This window comes from Pseudophryne corroboree, chromosome 5, assembly GCF_028390025.1.
Source record: "Pseudophryne corroboree isolate aPseCor3 chromosome 5, aPseCor3.hap2, whole genome shotgun sequence".
In the NCBI taxonomy this organism is placed as follows: domain Eukaryota; kingdom Metazoa; phylum Chordata; class Amphibia; order Anura; family Myobatrachidae; genus Pseudophryne; species Pseudophryne corroboree.
In genome coordinates, this window is record NC_086448.1 from 520,294,463 (window position 1) to 520,312,633 (window position 18,171).

The following is an 18,171-nucleotide window of genomic DNA, read 5'->3' on the forward strand; positions in this document are numbered from 1 at the left end:
TACAAGTTTGATACCCTGGCTGAGGAGGACCTTGCCTTTGCTCATTCGGTGCTGCAGAGTCATCCGCACTCTCCCGCCCGTTTGGGAGCTTTGGTATAATCCCCATGGTCCTTACGGAGTTCCCAGCATCCACTAGGACGTCAGAGAAAATAAGAATTTACTCACCAGTGTGCGGACTCTCTGCAATACATGTATATAGTTATTGCTTAACTAAAGGGTTATTGTTATGAGCCATCTATTACTGAGGCTCAGTTGTTGTTCATACTGTTAACTGGGTATGGTTATAACGAGTTGTACAGTGTGATTGGTGTGGCTGGTATGAGTCTTACCCTGGATTCCAAATCCTTTCCTGGTAATGTCAGCTCTTCCGGGCACAGTTTCCCTAACTGAGGTCTGGAGGAGGGGCATAGAGGGAGGAGCCAGTGCACACCAGATAAAGTACCTAATTTTTCTTTTAAGAGTGCCCAGTCTCCTGCGGAGCCCGTCTATTCCCCATGGTCCTTACGGAGTTCCCAGCATCCACTACGGACTACGAGAAATAGAATTACCGGTGAGTAAATTCTTATTTTACACTGCGGCTGGCTTATCACAATGGTCTGTGATAGCGGGTTGCTGGATGACACATGCCATCCACACCTGGGCTACTCGAATTCAAAAGGGCCTTGCGGGGGATATGCCCCTGGTCACTACGGTGGCCCTCATTAAGCACATTCAGGACACTGCACGAGTACTGTGTGACTCTCTCAAGGAAATAGGCACTATTAATGCTAGAACTACTACCATGGCGGTGTCGGCGCGCAGAGCTTTGTGGTTGCGTCAGTGCATTGAAGACGCGGATTCCAAGCGCAGTGTGGAGTCTCTCCCTTTTTCAGGGGACTGGCTTTTTGGTGTTGAGTTGGATACATGGATTTCTAAAGTTACTGCGGGGAAATCCACATTTCTCCCCTCTGGGGCCCCACCGGCTAGGCGTGCTTACCCGGGGCCGTCTACTCATTCCTTTCGGACCTCCATATTCAGGTCAAGGGCCAGAGGTGCCTCCAATGCGCCACGAGGCACCAGAGGTAAGACTAGAAAAGCAGCTGCTCCCGCTGTTTCCCAGGAACCAAGCACCAGTGCAGCTTCCACAAAAGCCTCAGCATGACTGTGCATCCCCACCCCGAGGGGATCTCGAGGTGGGAGCTCGCCTGCGTCACTTCAGCCACGACTGGGCAGCCTCCTGCAAGGATACCTGGGTAAAGGATCTCATTTCCCAGGGCTACAAGCTGGAGTTCGACAGCGCTCCTCACCTACTATTTTTCAAATCAGGCTTACCAGTTTTGGTAGATACAAGAGTTACACTACAACAGGCTATCCTAAAATTGGTCCAGTCCCAGGTCATTGTTCCAGTGCCACTGTTGCAACAAAGAAAAGGTTACTACTCCAACCTGTGAGTGAGTTCTCCACCAACAGGTGTTTCAACAGATCATCGACTTGTGGGGTTGCCCACAGATAGACTCGATGGCTTCTCGACTCAACAAGAAGCTTCCCTGGTATTGCTCAAGAACCAGGGACCCTCAAGCAAGGGCAATCGATGCTCTGACGTCTCCTTGGCCTTATCGGATGGTTTACCTTTTTCCTCCAATTCCGTGCTCCTGAGGGTGCTCAAACGAATCAGGGAGTCCAAGCAATTCTGATTGCCCCGGATTGGCCTCGGAGGGCGTGGTATGCAGATCTTCTGGACATATCCGTGACAGACCCTTGGCCCCTGCCACTGTGAAAGGATCTTCTTCAGCAAGGACCGTTCGTCTACCCGGACTTACAACGTCTTCGTTTGACGGCTTGGAAGTTGAGCGGAACATCCTAGACCGGAAAGGCCTTTCCAAGAAGGTTATTGCAACCATGGTTCAGGCCAGAAAACCGGTGACGTCAAAGCACTATCATCATATCTGGAGGAGATATGTCTCCTGGTGCGAGGAACGCACATATCCGCCTGCGGAGTTTCACTTAGGACGTCTCTTACGTTTCCTGCAGGCTGGTGTGGATAAGGACTTACGTCTGGGATCCCTTAAGGTCTATGTTTCGGCTCTCTCAATTTTCTTCCAGAAGAAGTTGATGATGTTGCCAGAGGTTCAGACCTTCCTGCAGGGACTACTCCGCATACAACCTCCGTTTGTGCCGCCTACGGCACCCTGGGACTTGAACGTGGTGTTAAATTTTTTACAGTCCTCCTTGTTTGAACCCTTGATGATGGTAGAAGACAAGTACCTCAACTGGAAGACTGTGATGATGCTAGTCCTGGCTTCTGCTAGGCGTGTCTCCGAATTGGGGGCCTTATCGCGTAAGAGTCCCTGCATGATCTTTTACAAGGACAGAGCTGAACTCAGGACTAGACAGCAGTTCCTGCCAAAAGTTGTCTCTGCATTCCACTTGAATCAACCTCTTGTAGTAGTCCCGTCCAGTTCTGGTACATCTGCTCCGCTGGAGTTGCTAGGTGTCGTGAGATCCTTGAGGATCTATGTTAAGAGAACGGCTCGGATCAGAATGACGGATTACTTGTTCGTTCTATATGATGTGCTGAAAAAGGGTTGCCCTGCTTCTAAGCAGTCCATTGCTCGTTGGATTAGGTTGACTATCCAACAGGCTTATGTATCTGCAACCTTGCCTATTCCACAGTCTCTGAAGGCCCACTCTACAAGATTGGTGGGGTCTTCCTGGGCGGCTGCCCGTAGAGTCTCTCTGCCTTGCAACTGTGCCGAGCTGCTACCTGGTCGGGGAGGAACACCTTTATGAAGTTCTACAAGTTTGATATCCTGGCCAAAGAGGATACCCAATTTGGGCAGGCGGTGCTGCAGGCATCTCCGCACGTTCCCGCACGTTCTGGATGCTTTGTTACATCCCTATCGTATTAAGTAAACCCCAGTATCTCTTATGGATGCCAAAGAAAACAGGATTTTAATACCTACTGGTAAATCCCTGTCTCGTAGTCCATAAGCGATACTGGGCGGCCGCCTCAGTGCGTTGACTTCTCTGCAGGTTTTATGTGATGGTGTGCTGGTGTGTGAATATCACCACTCCTTGTTTGTTATGTTCCTTCTCTCAAGTATGTCCTTTCTCCTTCGGGCGCTATTTTGCTTAACTGCCTGTGGGAGGGGGCATAGCGGGGAGGAGCCAGCACACCCAGTGGAAGAAATTTAAAGTGCACCAGCTCCTTTGGACCCCTTCAATACCCCATCGTATTAAGTAAACTCCAGTATCCCTTATGGACTACGAGAAAGGGATTTACCGGTAGGTATTGAAATCCCGTTGTTGTTGTTTTATCTTTGGTTACTATCTTAATAAATATAGACATTTTGAAATGTAATTTATGGGGTATATGCAATTAGCGGCGAATCGCGGCAATTTTTTGCCCGTTTTTTAATTCGACACAATTCGACCGTCGAATTCCGGCAAGTGGGTGCCGAAATTTACCATATTCAATAAAAAACGGATTCGACAGTCCCGCTGTCGAAAAACGGCCGATTTGACGGATTTTGATCCGATTTTTTAAAAACGGGAAAAAACGGGAAAAATCCCGAAAAAAAACTGCGTGGGGTCCTCCCTCCAAAGCATAACCAGCCTCGGGCTCTTCGAGCCGGTCCTGGTTCTAAAAATCCGGTGGGGAAAAATGACAGGGGATCCCCCGTATTTTTAAAACCAGCACCGGGCTCTGCGCCTGGTGCTGGTGCAAAAAATACGGGGGGCAAAAAGATTAGGGGTCCCCCGTATTTTTTACACCAGCATCGGGCTCCACTAGCTGGACAGATAATGCCACAGCCGGGGGTCACTTTTATACAGCGCCCTGCGGCTGTGGCATTAAATATCCAACTAGTCACCCCTCGCCGGGGTACCCTGGAGGAGTGGGGACCCCTTCAATCAAGGGGTCCCCCCCCCAGCCACCCAAGGGCCAGGGGTGAAGCCCGAGGCTGTCCCCCCCCCCCCCCCCCATCCAAGGGCTGCGGATGGGGGGCTGATAGCCTTGAAAAATTTGAAAGAATATTGTTTTTTCCAGTAGTACTACAAGTCCCAGCAAGCCTCCCCCGCAAGCTGGTACTTGGAGAACCACAAGTACCAGCATGCGGGAGAAAAACGGGCCCGCTGGTACCTGTAGTTCTACTGGGGAAAAAATACCCAAATAAAAACAGGAGACACACACCGTGAAAGTAAAACTTTATTTCATACATGCCGACACATACATACTTACCTATGTTGACCCGCCGACTGCCACGCCCCCCTCGTCACTGAAGAATCCGGGGTACCTGTGAAAAAATTTATACTCACCTCAATCCAGTGTCCGGATCTTTTAAAATAATCCTCGTACTTGGCAAAAAAAAAAACGAACACCCGAACCAAACGGACTGAAAGGGGTCCCATGTTTACACATGGGACCCCTTTCCCCGAATGCAGAGACCCCCCCGTGACTGTTGTCACAGAAAGGTCTCTTCAGCCAATCAGCGAGCGCAACGTCCTGGCACTCTGCTGATTGGCTGTATGCGCGTCTGAGCTATCAGACAGCGCATCTCAAAGCCTCTCCATTATATTCAATGGTGGGAACTTTGCGTCAGCGGTGAGGTCACCCGCGGTCAGCGGCTGACTGCGGGTAACCCCACCTCTACCCGCAAAGTTCCCACCATTGAAACTAATGGAGGGAGCTGTGCGATGCGCTGACTGACAGCAGACGCGCATACAGCCAATCAGGTGAGTGCCACGAAGTAGCGATTCCTGATTGGCTGAAGGGACCTTCTGTGACAGCAGTCACGTGGGGTCCCGGCATTCGTGGAAAGGGGTCCCATGTGTAAACATGGGACCCCTTTTAGTCCGTTTGGTCCGGGTGTTCGTTTTTTTTTTTTTTGCCAAGTACGTGGATTATAACCTGGACACTGGATCAGGTGAGTATAATTTTATTCACAGGTATATGTGGATTCTACTTGGACAAGTGGACAGAGGTCGGCGTGTTGACATAGGTAAGTATGTGTGTGTCGACATGTGTGTAATAAAGTTTTACTATCACGGTGTGCGTGTCCTGTTTTTATTTGGGTATTTTTTTTCCAGTAGAACTACAGGTACCAGCGGGCCCGTTTTCCTCCCGCATGCTGGTACTTGTGGTTCTCCAAGTACCAGCTTGCGGGGGAGGCTTGCTGGGACTTGTAGTACTACTGGAAAAAACAATATTCTTACACTTTTCTCAAGGCTATCAGCCCCCCATCCGCAGCCCTTGGATGGGGGGGGACAGCCTCGGGCTTCACCCCTGGCCCTTGGGTGGCTGGGGGGGACCCCTTGATTGAAGGGGTCCCCACTCCCCCAGGGTACCCCGGCCAGGGGTGACTAGTTGGGTATTTAATGCCACGGCCGCAGGGCGCTGTATAAAAGTGACCCCCGGCTGTGGCATTATCTGTCCAGCTAGTGGAACCCGATGCTGGTGTAAAAAATACGGGGGACCCCTACGCTTTTTGTCCCCCGTATTTTTTGCACCAGCACCAGGCACAGAGCCCGGTGCTGGTTTTAAAAATACGGGGGATCCCCTGTCATTTTTCCCCCCGGATTTTTAGAACCAGGACCGGCTCGAAGAGCCCGAGGCTGGTTATGCTTTGGAGGGGGGACCGCACGCCATTTTTTTTCGGGATTTTACCATTCCATTTAAAAAAAATAAATAAATAAAAATAATAATAATATTTTTTAAAATATATAAATAATACTTGTGCCTCCAAAGTAGACAAACCAATTACCTAATCCCTTCTAATATAAATAGATATGCTATTACCAATAAAAAAAACACCAAAAAAAACATGTTTTAATTTTTTTTTATTAGATTCCCCCACCAAAGTGTGGCGGATTGAAAATGACGAATTTACTGTCTAAAAGCACTGTTGTCGAATTTCCAAACTTCAATTGAATATACTTTTGGCGAATTGCCGCATTTGTACCATTGCAGAAATGTCGCATTTGACAAATGTCGAATTTCAAAAAGTCGAATTTGGAAAGTCCGTTTTTTTGACGGAAAGTACTGAATTGCATTGTTGATTTTTTTTTTTTTTTGGCGAAAAAGTCCAGTTTTTTGACAATTTCGGGAATTCGACCACAATTGCATATACCCCTATGTGTTGCACATTGCCTGCACCCATAAAGTTTTCTTTCTTAATGACAGGTATCGGGTTAAGGATAAGTCTGACAGGGCTACTGTGGAACAGGTATGTTCTAATAACTTCTTGTTGTCTTTTGGAATCTTTCATGGAATAAATGGCATGTAAATAATAAGGCAGCTCTCTTGGCCATTAAGTAATGGAGAAAGGGCTAACAAAATGAAGGGATTTTGTTCAAAAATGCAGTAAGTCTAAATTGGTGGCATTTATCTTTTTTGGTAGATTTAATCATGCTTGAAAATGACAGCATCTGCTACTTCAGATACACACTTCTATACGCTGTATATCTGTATAAGGGATGAGAATTTTGCCCTTTCATTAACTGCCTCCGGAAGTTGAATAATTACTGTTCATGTCCCTTTATAACCTGGAACCATATGACAATTTACAAATGCATTATGTCAAAATACGTAATTACTGTCAAAATACAATATAGTGAATTAATTTGTTTTGCTTGCAAGGTATTGGATCCTAGAACACGGATGATTCTCTTTAAGATGTTAACAAGAGGGGTTATATCAGAAATCAATGGCTGTATCAGCACAGGCAAAGAAGTAAGTGCATGCAAGAACATTATGCTACATCAAAATTTTTATTTCTGTAGAAGAGAAAGCAAATACCGTATATACTCGAGTATAAGCCGACTTTTTCAGCACTTTTTTTTGTGCTGAAAAAGCCCTCTCGCCTTATACTCGAGTCAGTGGGAAGGAGGGACATGGAGGTCACAGCGCGCGCCTCTCCTGTGTCCCTCCTGCGTATCCGGCGGCAGCGGTGGGGCTATTAAATGAAGTACTTGTTCGTGAGCTCTGATTGGCTCATGAACCGGCACTTCATTTAACAGACCCGACGCAGGAGGGACACAGGAGAGGCGCGCGCTGTGCCCTCCGTGTTCCTCCTTCACAAGACAGCGGGGGAGCGGGGTGGGTAAGTTGTACCTGGCACTGGGGGAGCATATTTGGCACTTGGGGGGGGGGGGGGGGGCATATGTGGCACTGAGGGGGCATATCTGGCACTGTGGGGGACTATCTGGCAGTATGAGGGCATATCTGGCACTGTGGGGGCATATCTGGCACTGTGGGTGAATATCTGGCAGTATGAGGGCATGTCTGGCACTGTGGGGGTATGTCTGGCAGTGTGAGGGCATATCTGGCACTGTGGGGGAATATCTGGCAGTATGAGGGCATATCTGGCACTGTGGGGGCATATTTGGCACAATGAGGGCATATCTGGCACTGTGGGGGCATATCTGGCAGTATGAGGGCTGTGTACGGCTAGAGCTGCATTTCCCACCCTAGGCTTATACTCGAGTCAATAAGTTTTCCCAGGTTTTTGTGGTAAAATTAGGTGCCTCGGCTTATATTCGGGTCGACTTAAACTCGAGTATATACGGTAGCTCGGATATGTTTAGTACTTGTCCTTTAACTCCTGAACTCTTTAAGGGGAGTGGCACTCGCTATCTACATAAAGTCCTTGTTTTATATTAGTTATGTTGTTTTCTGGTGACCTGCTGCAGTGTCATAACGGCACCTGATGCCATAATGTGCTCATATGCAGTTAGCGCTAAAAATGCCAGGGATTGGGAGAGGCTCTTTCAGAAGCTCAATCTCCCTGTATCTGACACTAAAATCTTCTGGTCATCTTTGTTTACTAGGAAAGGTGATGCAGGTTGAAAACCCAATATCAGAAAGATTCAGAAATCCAAATTTTTTTTTGGAGCAAGGCTGAGCTAGTGACAGATTTGTTTTCTGATGGTTCAGTGTAAACAAATTCTTTGTTTAGACAAGAGTACCATCCACAAGTTATATTATTATGGTGTGCAACTTTTCTACGATACGGAAAAAGTCAAAATACTTCTGATTCCAAGCATTTTGGTTATGGGAGAATCAAGCTGTACCCCTATTTTGTTTTTTTTTATTTATGAATGGGTTAAAATACTATGCAGTAAAGGAATTAAACTAGTTGGATCCATCTGTACTGTTCCCCCACTAAAAATCTTCAATGCTTGAAACTTATTTTTGTTAGATAGCACATTGGTTTAGTCTATGTGGGGGAGAACAAAATGCATTGAAGCTTTAACCCTTGACTGTTAACAGCCAGTGGTACTTACTCTCTGTATACAACCACTGTTTGCATATGGCAAGTGCCACTTGCACTGCATGCTCTATAATAGAGGTGGCTAGACTTTTGGACTCTGATCTATTCTAAAAGCTGAAAATCTTTCATGATCTACTAGGCAGGTGTTTTTGCGTAGAATCTCTATAAGGCGCGTGAAGACTGTCTTGCCAAATGGGGTGGTGCTCGAGCCAGCCCTGCTCCCTTGCCTCCCTTAATGTGGCCCCGTGGCACCAGTGCAATGGAGGTTTTTACATGTGACAGTCTCAGCCACTAAGAATTAGTCTTAATGGGCCCTACACACTGATAGATCCGCCGCCGAGCTGCCCGACGGCGGATATGGCTGACGGGTGACCCGGCGGCGGGGGGGCACTGACGGGGAGTGTGAAGTTTCTTCACTCCCCCCGTCACCCGTCTCCATAGCAGTGCAGGCAAATATGGACGATCTCGTCCATATTGGCCTGCATGTACAAGCGACGGGGCACCAGCGATGAACGAGCGCGGGACCGCGCATCGTTCATCACTGGTATCTCCACACTGAAAGATAAGAATGAGTCCGATCCTTATTGGCTGCTGCTGGATGTCCACCTCAATCAACCGGTCAAGTGTCTGCGGTTGACTGGTCCATCATAATCGTTGTTTTGGCCACCCTTGCTCTACAAGATATTGCATGACTCTTAGGGAATAACCCAGTACTACTAGGTAACCTCTTGGGTGCACATCACTGTTATTTGCAACATTAGATTCTTACATTAAACTTTCTTATAAAGAGCATACTTGACATATAGGGGGTAATTCAGAGATGATTGCAGCAGCAAATTTGTTAGCAGTTTGGCAAAACCATGTGCACTGCAGGTGGGGCAGATATAACGTGCAGAGAGAGTTAGATTTGGGTGGGTTATTTTGTTTCTGTGCAGGGTAAATACTGGCTGCTTTATTTTTACACTGCAATTTAGATTTTGCCTTGAACACACCCCTCCCAAATCTAACTCTCTCTGCAAATGTTATATCTGCCCCCCCCCCCCCTGCGGTGCACATGGTTTTGCCCAACTGCTAACAAATTTGTTGCTTTGATCAACTCTGAATTAGGCCCATAGTACATCTAACTGTGATACATGTGGTTGAGTTATAGATGATTTAAGAATAATACATTTTCTCTGACGTCCTAGTGGATGCTGGGAACTCCGTAAGGACCATGGGGATAGCGGGCTCCGAAGGAGGCTGGGCACTCTAGAAAGATTTATGACTACCTGGTGTGCACTGGCTCCTCCCACTATGACCCTCCTCCAAGCCCCAGTTAGATCTTGTGCCCGGCCGAGGTTGGATGCACACTAGGGGCTCTCCTGAGCCTCTAGAAAGAAAGTATAGAATTAGGTTTTTTATTTTCAGTGAGACCTGCTGGCAACAGGCTCACTGCAGCGAGGGACTAAGGGAGAAGAAGCGAACTCGCCTGCTTGCAGCCGGATTGGGCTTCTTAGGCTACTGGACACCATTAGCTCCAGAGGGATCGACCGCAGGCCCAGTCCTTGGTGTTCGTTCCCGGAGCCGCGCCGCCGTCCCCCTTACAGAGCCAGAAGCAAGAAGAGGTCCGGAAAATCGGCGGCAGAAGACATCAGTCTTCACCAAGGTAGCGCACAGCACTGCAGCTGTGCGCCATTGCTCCTCATGCACACTTCACACTCCGGTCACTGAGGGTGCAGGGCGCTTGGGGGGGGGCGCCCTGAGCAGCAATAAAAACACCTTGGCTGGCAAAAATACCACAATATATAGCCCCAGAGGCTATATATGTGGTAAATACCCCTGCCAGAATCCAGAAAAAAGCGGGAGAATAGGCCGCGGAAAAGGGGCGGAGCTATCTCCCTCAGACACACTGGCGCCATTTTCTCTTCACAGTGCAACTGGAAGAAAGCTCCCCAGGCTCTCCCCTGTAGTTTTCAGGCTCAAAGGGTTAAAAAGAGAGGGGGGGCACTAAATTTAGGCGCAATATTGTATATATAAGCAGCTATGGGGGAAAATTCACTCAGTTATAGTGTTAAACCCCACATTATATAGCGCTCTGGTGTGTGCTGGCATACTCTCTCTCTGTCTCCCCAAAGGGCTTTGTGGGTCCTGTCCTCAGTCAGAGCATTCCCTGTGTGTGTGCGGTGTGTCGGTACAGCTGTGTCGACAGGTTTGAGGAGGAGGCTTATATAGTGACGGAGCAGATGCCGATAAATGTGATGTCGCCCCCTGTGGGGCCGACACCAGAGTGGATGGTTAGGTAAAAGGTATTAACCGACAGTGTCAACTCCTTACATAAAAGGGTGGATGACGTAACAGCTGTGGGACAGCCGGCTTCTCAGCCCGTGCCTGCCCAGGCGTCTCAAAGGCCATCAGGGGCTCAAAAACGCCCGCTCATTCAGATGGCAGACACAGATGTCGACACGGAGTCTGACTCCAGTGTCGACAAGGTTGAGACATATACACAATCCACTAGGAACATCCGTGACTTGATCCCGGCAATAAAAAATGTGTTACACATTTCTGACATTAACCTCTAAAAATGGGTTTTTATGTTTGGGGAGAAAAAGCAGGCAGTGTTTTGTTCCTCCATCAGATGAATGAATGAAGTGTGTGAAAAGCGTGGGTTCCCCCTGATAAGAAACTGGTAATTTCTAAAAAGTTACTGATGGCGTACCTTTTCCCGCCAGAGGATAAGTTACGCTGGGAGATATCCCCTAGGGTGGATAAGGCGCTCACACGGTTGTCAAGATAGGTTTGGCACTGCCGTTTTAGGAACGGCCACTTTGAAGGTACCTGTTGATAAAAAGCAGGAGGCTATCCTGAAGTCTGTATTTACACACTCAGGTACTAGACTGAAACCTGCAGAGCGTGCTGCTGCAGCGTGGTCGGTGACCCTGTCAAACATACTAGTTTGCTAACATGAGAACATATTAAAGACGTCGTCTTATATATGAGGGATGCACAGAGGGATATTTTGCCGGCTGGCATCCAAAAATGAATGTAATGTCCATTCTGTCAGGAGGGTATTAGAGACCTGTCACTGGACAGGTGATGCTGCCCTTAAAAGGCGCATAGAGATTCTGCCTTATAAGGGTGAGGAATTATTTGGGGATGGTCTCTGGGACCTCGTATCCGCAGCAACAGCTGGGAAGAAATATTTTTACCTCAATTTTCCTCACAGACTAAGAAAGCACTGTATTATCAGGTACAGTCCTTTCGGCTTCAGAAAAGCAAGCGGGTCAAAGGCGCTTCCTTTCTGTACAGAGACAAGGGAAAAAGCTGCACCAGTCAGCCTGTTCCCAGAATCATAATTCTTCTCTCGCTTCCTCTGAGTCCACAGCATGACGCGGGGGCTCCACAGGTGTAGCCAGGTACGGTGGGGGGCCGTCTCAAAAATTTCAGCGATCAGTGGGCTCGCTCACAGGTGGATCCCTGTTTCATTCAAGTAGTATTTCAGGGGTACAAGCTGGAATTCGATATGTCTTCCCCCCGCCGTTTCCTCAAATATGCCTTGCCGACAACTCCCTCAGGCAGGGAGGCTGTGCTAGAGGCAATTAATAAGCTGTATTCCCAGCAGGTAATACTTAAGGTGCCCCTACTCCAACAAGGACGGGGTTACTATTCCACACAGTTTTGGGGTACCGAAACCGCATGGTTCGGTGTGACCCTTTTTTATATTTAAAATCCTTGAACACATACATAAAAAATTCAAGTTCAAGATGGAATCGCTCAGGGCGGTTATTGCAAGCCTGGACGAGGGGGATTACATGGTATCCCGGGACATCAAGGATGCTTACCTGCATGTCCCTATTTACTATCCTCGCCAGGAGTACCTCAGATTGTGGTACAGGATTACCATTACCAAGTCCAGACTCTGCCGTTTGGACTGTACATGGCACCGAGGGTGTTACCATGGTAATGGCCGGAATGAGGATACTCCTTCGAAAAGGGGAGTTTTTAATTATCCCGTACTTGGACAATCTCCTTATAAGGGCGAGGTCCAAGGAGCAGTTGCTAGTCGGGGTAGCACTATTTTGGAAAGTGCTACAACAGCACGGTTGGATTCTAAACAGTCCAGAGTCACAGCTGGTTCCTACGACACGTCTACTGTTCCTGGGGATGGTTCTGGACACAGACCAGAAATAAGTGTTTCTCCAGGAGGAGAAAGCCAAGGAGCTGTCATCTCTAGTCAGAGACCTCCTGAAGCCAAAACAGTTATCGGTGCATCATTGCACGCGAGTCCTGGGAAAAATGATAGCTTCCTACGAAGCAATCCCATTCGGCAGGTTCCATGCAAGAACTTTTCAGGGGGACCTGTTAGACAAGTGGTCCGGGTCGCATCTTCAGATGCATTAGGCTGATAACCCTGTCTCCAAGGACCAGGGTATCTCTACTGTAGTGGCTGCAGAGTGCCCATCTTCAAGAGGGCCGCAGGTTCGACATACAGGACTAGGTCTTAGTGACCATGGATGCCAGCCTTTGAGGCTGGGGGGCAGTCACACAGGGAAGAACCTTCCAGGGACTTTGGTCAAGTCAGGTGACTTCCCTACATAAATATTCTGGAACAGAGGGCCATTTACAATGCCCTAAGTCAGGCAAGGCCTCTGCTTCAAAACCAGCCGGTCCTGATCCAATCAGGCAACATCACGGCAGTCGCCCATGTAAACCAACAGGGCGGCACAAGAAGCAGGATGGCGATGGCAGAAGCCACAAGGATTCTCCGATGGGCGGAAAATCATGTGTTAGCACTGTCAGCAATGTTCATTCCCGGAGTGGACAACTGGGAAGCAGATCTTCTCAGCAGACACGACTTCCACCCGAGAGTGTGGGGACTTCATCAAGAAGTTTTCCAAAGGATTGTACACCATTGGGAAAGGCCACAGGTGGACATGAAGGTGTCCCGCCTCAACAAAAAGCTATAAAAGATATTGCGCCCGGTCAAGGGACCTTCAGGCGATAGCTGTGGACGCTCTGGTAACACCGTGGGTGTACCAGTCGGTTTATGTGTTCCCCCCTCTGCCTCTCATACCAAAGGTACTGAGAATAATAAGAAGGCGAGCAGTAAGAACGATACTCGTGGTTCCGGATGGGCCAAGAAGAGCCTGGTACCCAGAACTTCAAGAAACTATATATCAGAGGACCCATGGCCTCTGCCGCTCAGACAGGACCTGCTGCAGCAGGGGCCCTGTCTGTTCCAAGACTTACCGCGGCTACGTTTTGATGGCATGGCGGTTGAATGCCGGATCCTAAAGGAAAAGGGCATTCCGGAGGAAGTCATTCCTACGCTGATTCAAGCCAGGAAAGATGTTACTGCAAAACATTATCACCGCATATGGCGGAAATATGTTGCTTGGTGTGAGGCCAAAAAGGCCCCAACAGAGGAATTTCAACTAGGTCGATTTCTGCATTTCCTACAAGCAGGAGTGTCTATGGGCCTAAAATTAGGCTCCATTAAGATACAGATCTCGGCTCTGTCGATTTTCTTCCAGAAAAAATTAGCTTCAGTACCTGAAGTTCAGACATTGTAAAAGGAGTGCTGCATATTCAGCCCCCAGTTGTGCCTCCAGTGGCACCTTGGGATCTCAATGTGGTGTTGAGTTTCTTAAAATCACATTGGTTTGAACCACTAAAAACCGTGGATCTAAAATATCTCACGTTGAAAGTGGTCATGTTATTGGCCTTGGTTTCGGCCAGGCGTGTATCAGAATTGGCGGCTTTGTCATATAAAAGTCCTTATCTGATTTTCCATATGGATAGGGCAGAATTGAGGACTCGTCCCCAGTTTCTCCTTAAGGTGGTATCAGTTTTTCACTTGAACCAACCTATTGTGGTGCCTGCGGCTGCTAGGGACTTGGAGGATTCCAAGTTACTGGACGTAGTCAGGGCCTTGAAAAATTATGTTTCCAGGACGGCTAGAGTCAGGAAAATTGACTCGCTATTTATCCTGTATGCACCCAACAGGCTGGGTGCTCCTGCTTCTAAGCAGACTATTGCTCGCTGGATCTGTGACACGATTCAGCAGGAGCATTCTGCGGCTGGACTGCCGCATCCTAAATCAGTGAAAGCCCATTCCACAGGGAAGGGGGCTCATCTTGGGCGGCTGCCCGAGGGGTCTCGGCTTTACAACTTTGCCGAGCTGTTACTTGGTCAGGGGCAAACACGTTTGCAAAATTCTACAAATTCGATACCCTGGCTGAGGAGGACCTTGAGTTCTCTCATTCGGTGCTGCAGAGTCATCCGCACTCTCCCGCCCGTTTGGGAGCTTTGGTATAATCCCCATGGTCCTTACGGAGTTCCCAGCATCCACTAGGACGTCAGAGAAAATAAGATTTTACTCACCGGTAAATCTATTTCTCGTAGTCCGTAGTGGATGCTGGGCGCCCATCCCAAGTGCGGATTGTCTGCAATACTTGTAAATAGTTATTGCTAACTAAAGGGTTATTGTTGAGCCATCTGTTGAGAGGCTCAGTTGTTTTCATACTGTCAAACTGGATATAGTATCACGAGTTGTACGGTGTGATTGGTGTAGCTGGTATGAGTCTTACCCGGGATTCAAAATCCTTCCTTATTATGTCAGCTCGTCCGGGCACAGTGTCCTAACTGAGGCTTGGAGGAGGGTCATAGTGGGAGGAGCCAGTGCACACCAGGTAGTCATAAATCTTTCTAGAGTGCCCAGCCTCCTTCGGAGCCCGCTATCCCCATGGTCCTTACGGAGTTCCCAGCATCCACAACGGACTACGAGAAATAGATTTACCGGTGAGTAAAATCTTATTTTACATTCTTAATCCCACTAAGATTGAGTGGGACTTCTCCAAATCTACGTAAGTGTGAAGGAAGAGCCCCACTCATTCTAAGCACTACAGGAGTTCAACTTGAGAAAAGAACTTACTTAGAAGTACCACCAGTGCTTCTGGAGTAGGAAAGGGAGTGGGGCTTTATGACTCATCATGCTGGGGTCCCATCTCACAGCAGTCCTGTAGTCAAATGTGAAATGCCAGGTAAGGGAATTAGCACACTTCTATGCTCCATATCCCTAACCTTGGCAACCAGAATCAGGGATAATGAAAAATTCTGTGTACGTTCCTGTTTTTTGCAGTTTGGTTAATGTCAAAGCAAGAAGCTCAAATTATTTCTTGTTGGTGGTTTTATTATACTTTCTTGCACTTTCATTAAAAAAACCACCCCACTTTGTATGCCTATTTTGGGTAAAATTTCCAGTGTTATTTAAGGAGGTATAAAAAAAAACTAATGCTATTGTATAAGTCTTCTGGGGGAATTGTTTTTTTTAAATTTGTGTGGGTATTGCATAAACAAATTGCACATGTTGTATAGTGACCACCCCAAAAGGTGCAAGTTAGACCCCACCTATGGTGAGAAAAGCCTCAGCAGTGAAAGGGTTAAATTATATTTCTCTGACGTCCTAGTGGATGCTGGGACTCCGTAAGGACCATGGGGAATAGCGGCTCCGCAGGAGACAGGGCACAAGAATAAAAGCTTTAGGATCAGGTGGTGTGCACTGGCTCCTCCCCCTATGACCCTCCTCCAAGCCTCAGTTAGATTTTTGTTCCCGAACGAGAAGGGTGCAGGCTAGGTGGCTCTCCTGAGCTGCTTAGAATAAAAGTGTATTTTAAACTATAGAGCATTTGAAGGATGCATTACTATATATGCATGATGCACAGAGGGATATCTGCACCCTGGCATCAAGAGTAAGTGCTATGTCCATTTCTGCCAGAAGAGCGTTATGGACGCGACAGTGGTCAGGCGATGCGGATTCCAAACGACATATGGAAGTATTGCCGTATAAAGGGGAGGAGTTATTTGGGGCTGGTCTATCGGACCTGGTGGCCACGGCAACGGCTGGAAAATCCACCTTTTTACCCCAGGTCACTTCACATCAGCAGAAAAAGACACCGTCTTTTCAAACTCAGTCCTTTCGTTCCCATAAGTACAAGCGAGCTAAAGGCCATTCCTTCCTGCCCCGGGGCAGAGGAAGGGGAAAAAGACTGCACCATGCAGCCGCTTCCCAGGAGCAGAAGCCCTCCCCTGCTTCTGCCAAGTCTTCAGCATGACGCTGGGGCTTTACAAGCAGACTCAGACATGGTGCGGGCCCGTCTCAAGAATTTCAACGCGCAGTGGGCTCACTCGCAAGTGGACCCCTGGATTCTACAGGTAGTATCGCAGGGGTACAAACTGGAATTCGAGGCGTTTCCCCCTCGCCGGTTCCTGAAGTCTGCTCTACCAAAGTCTCCCTCCGACAGGGAGGCAGTTTTGGAAGCCATTCACAAGCTGTATTCCCAGCAGGTGATAATCAAGGTACCCCTCCTACAACAGGGAAAGGGGTATTATTCCACGCTGTTTGTGGTACCGAAGCCGGACGGCTCGGTGAGACCAATTTTAAATCTGAAATCCTTGAACACTTACATAAAGAGGTTCAAATTCAAGATGGAATCACTCAGAGCGGTGATAGCAAACCTGGAAGAAGGGGACTATATGGTGTCTCTGGACATCAAGGATGCTTATCTCCACGTCCCAATCTACCCGTCTCACCAAGGGTACCTCAGGTTTGTAGTACAAAACTGTCATTATCAGTTTCAGACGCTGCCGTTTGGGTTGTCCACGGCACCTCGGGTCTTTACCAAGGTAATGGCCGAAATGATGATTCTTCTTCGAAGAAAAGGCATCTTAATTATCCCTTACTTGGACGATCTCCTGATAAGGGCAAGGTACAGGGAACAGTTAGAAGTCGGAGTAGCACTATCTCAGGTAGTGTTACGTCAGCACGGGTGGATCCTAAATATTCCAAAATCGCAGCTGATTCCTACGACACGTCTACTGTTCCTAGGAATGATTCTGGACACAGTCCAGAAAAAGGTGTTTCTCCTGGAGGAGAAGGCCAGGGAGTTATCCGAGCTAGTCAGGAACCTCCTAAAACCAGGCCAGGTGTCAGTGCATCAGTGCACGAGGGTCCTGGGAAAAATGGTGGCTTCTTACGAAGCGATTCCATTCGGAAGATTCCATGCAAGAACTTTTCAGTGGGATCTGCTGGACAAATGGTCCGGATCGCATCTTCAGATGCATCAGCGGATAACCCTGTCGCCAAGGACAAGGGTGTCTCTTCTGTGGTGGCTGCAGAGTGCTCATCTACTAGAGGGCCGCAGATTTGGCATTCAGGATTGGATCCTGGTAACCCACGGATGCAAGCCTGAGAGGCTGGGGAGCAGTCACACAGGGAAGAAATTTCCAGGGCTTGTGGTCAAGCATGGAAGCATCTCTTCATATAAACATTCTGGAACTAAGGGCCATTTACAATGCCCTAAGTCAAGCGAAACCCCTGCTTCAGGGTCAGGCGGTATTGATCCAATCGGACAACATCACGTCAGTCGCCCACGTAAACAGACAGGGCGGCACGAGAAGCAGGAGGGCAATGGCAGAAGCTGCAAGGATTCTTCGCTGGGCGGAAAATCATGTGATAGCACTGTCAGCAGTGTTCATTCCGGGAGTGGACAACTGGGAAGCAGACTTCCTCAGCAGACACGACCTCCACCCGGGAGAGTGGGGACTTCACCCAGAAGTCTTCCACCTGATAGTAAACCGTTGGGAAGAACCAAAGGTGGACATGATGGCGTCCCGTCTAAACAAAAAACTAGACAGATATTGCGCCAGGTCAAGGGACCCTCAGGCAATAGCGGTGGACGCCCTGGTAACGCCGTGGGTGTACCAGTCAGTGTATGTGTTCCCTCCTCTGCCTCTCATACCAAAGGTACTGAGAATCATAAGAAGGAGAGGAGTAAGAACTATACTCGTGGCTCCGGATTGGCCAAGAAGGACTTGGTACCCGGAACTTCAAGAGATGCTCACGGACGAACCGTGGCCTCTACCTCTGAGAAAGGACCTGCTCCAG

The 18,171-nt window shown here is 48.3% G+C and overlaps 1 protein-coding gene across 1 annotated transcript in view; it reads left to right on the forward strand.

The window, feature by feature from the left end:
- Positions 1 to 18,171, forward strand: part of RIOK1 (RIO kinase 1) — a 207,602-nt gene that overhangs the window by 34,392 nt on the left and 155,039 nt on the right. Inside the window, exons 5-6 of the mRNA XM_063923108.1 lie at positions 6,161 to 6,203; positions 6,617 to 6,709. Of these exons, the coding sequence (XP_063779178.1) occupies positions 6,161 to 6,203; positions 6,617 to 6,709 (136 nt within the window). The remainder of the gene's footprint in view (positions 1 to 6,160; positions 6,204 to 6,616; positions 6,710 to 18,171) is intronic.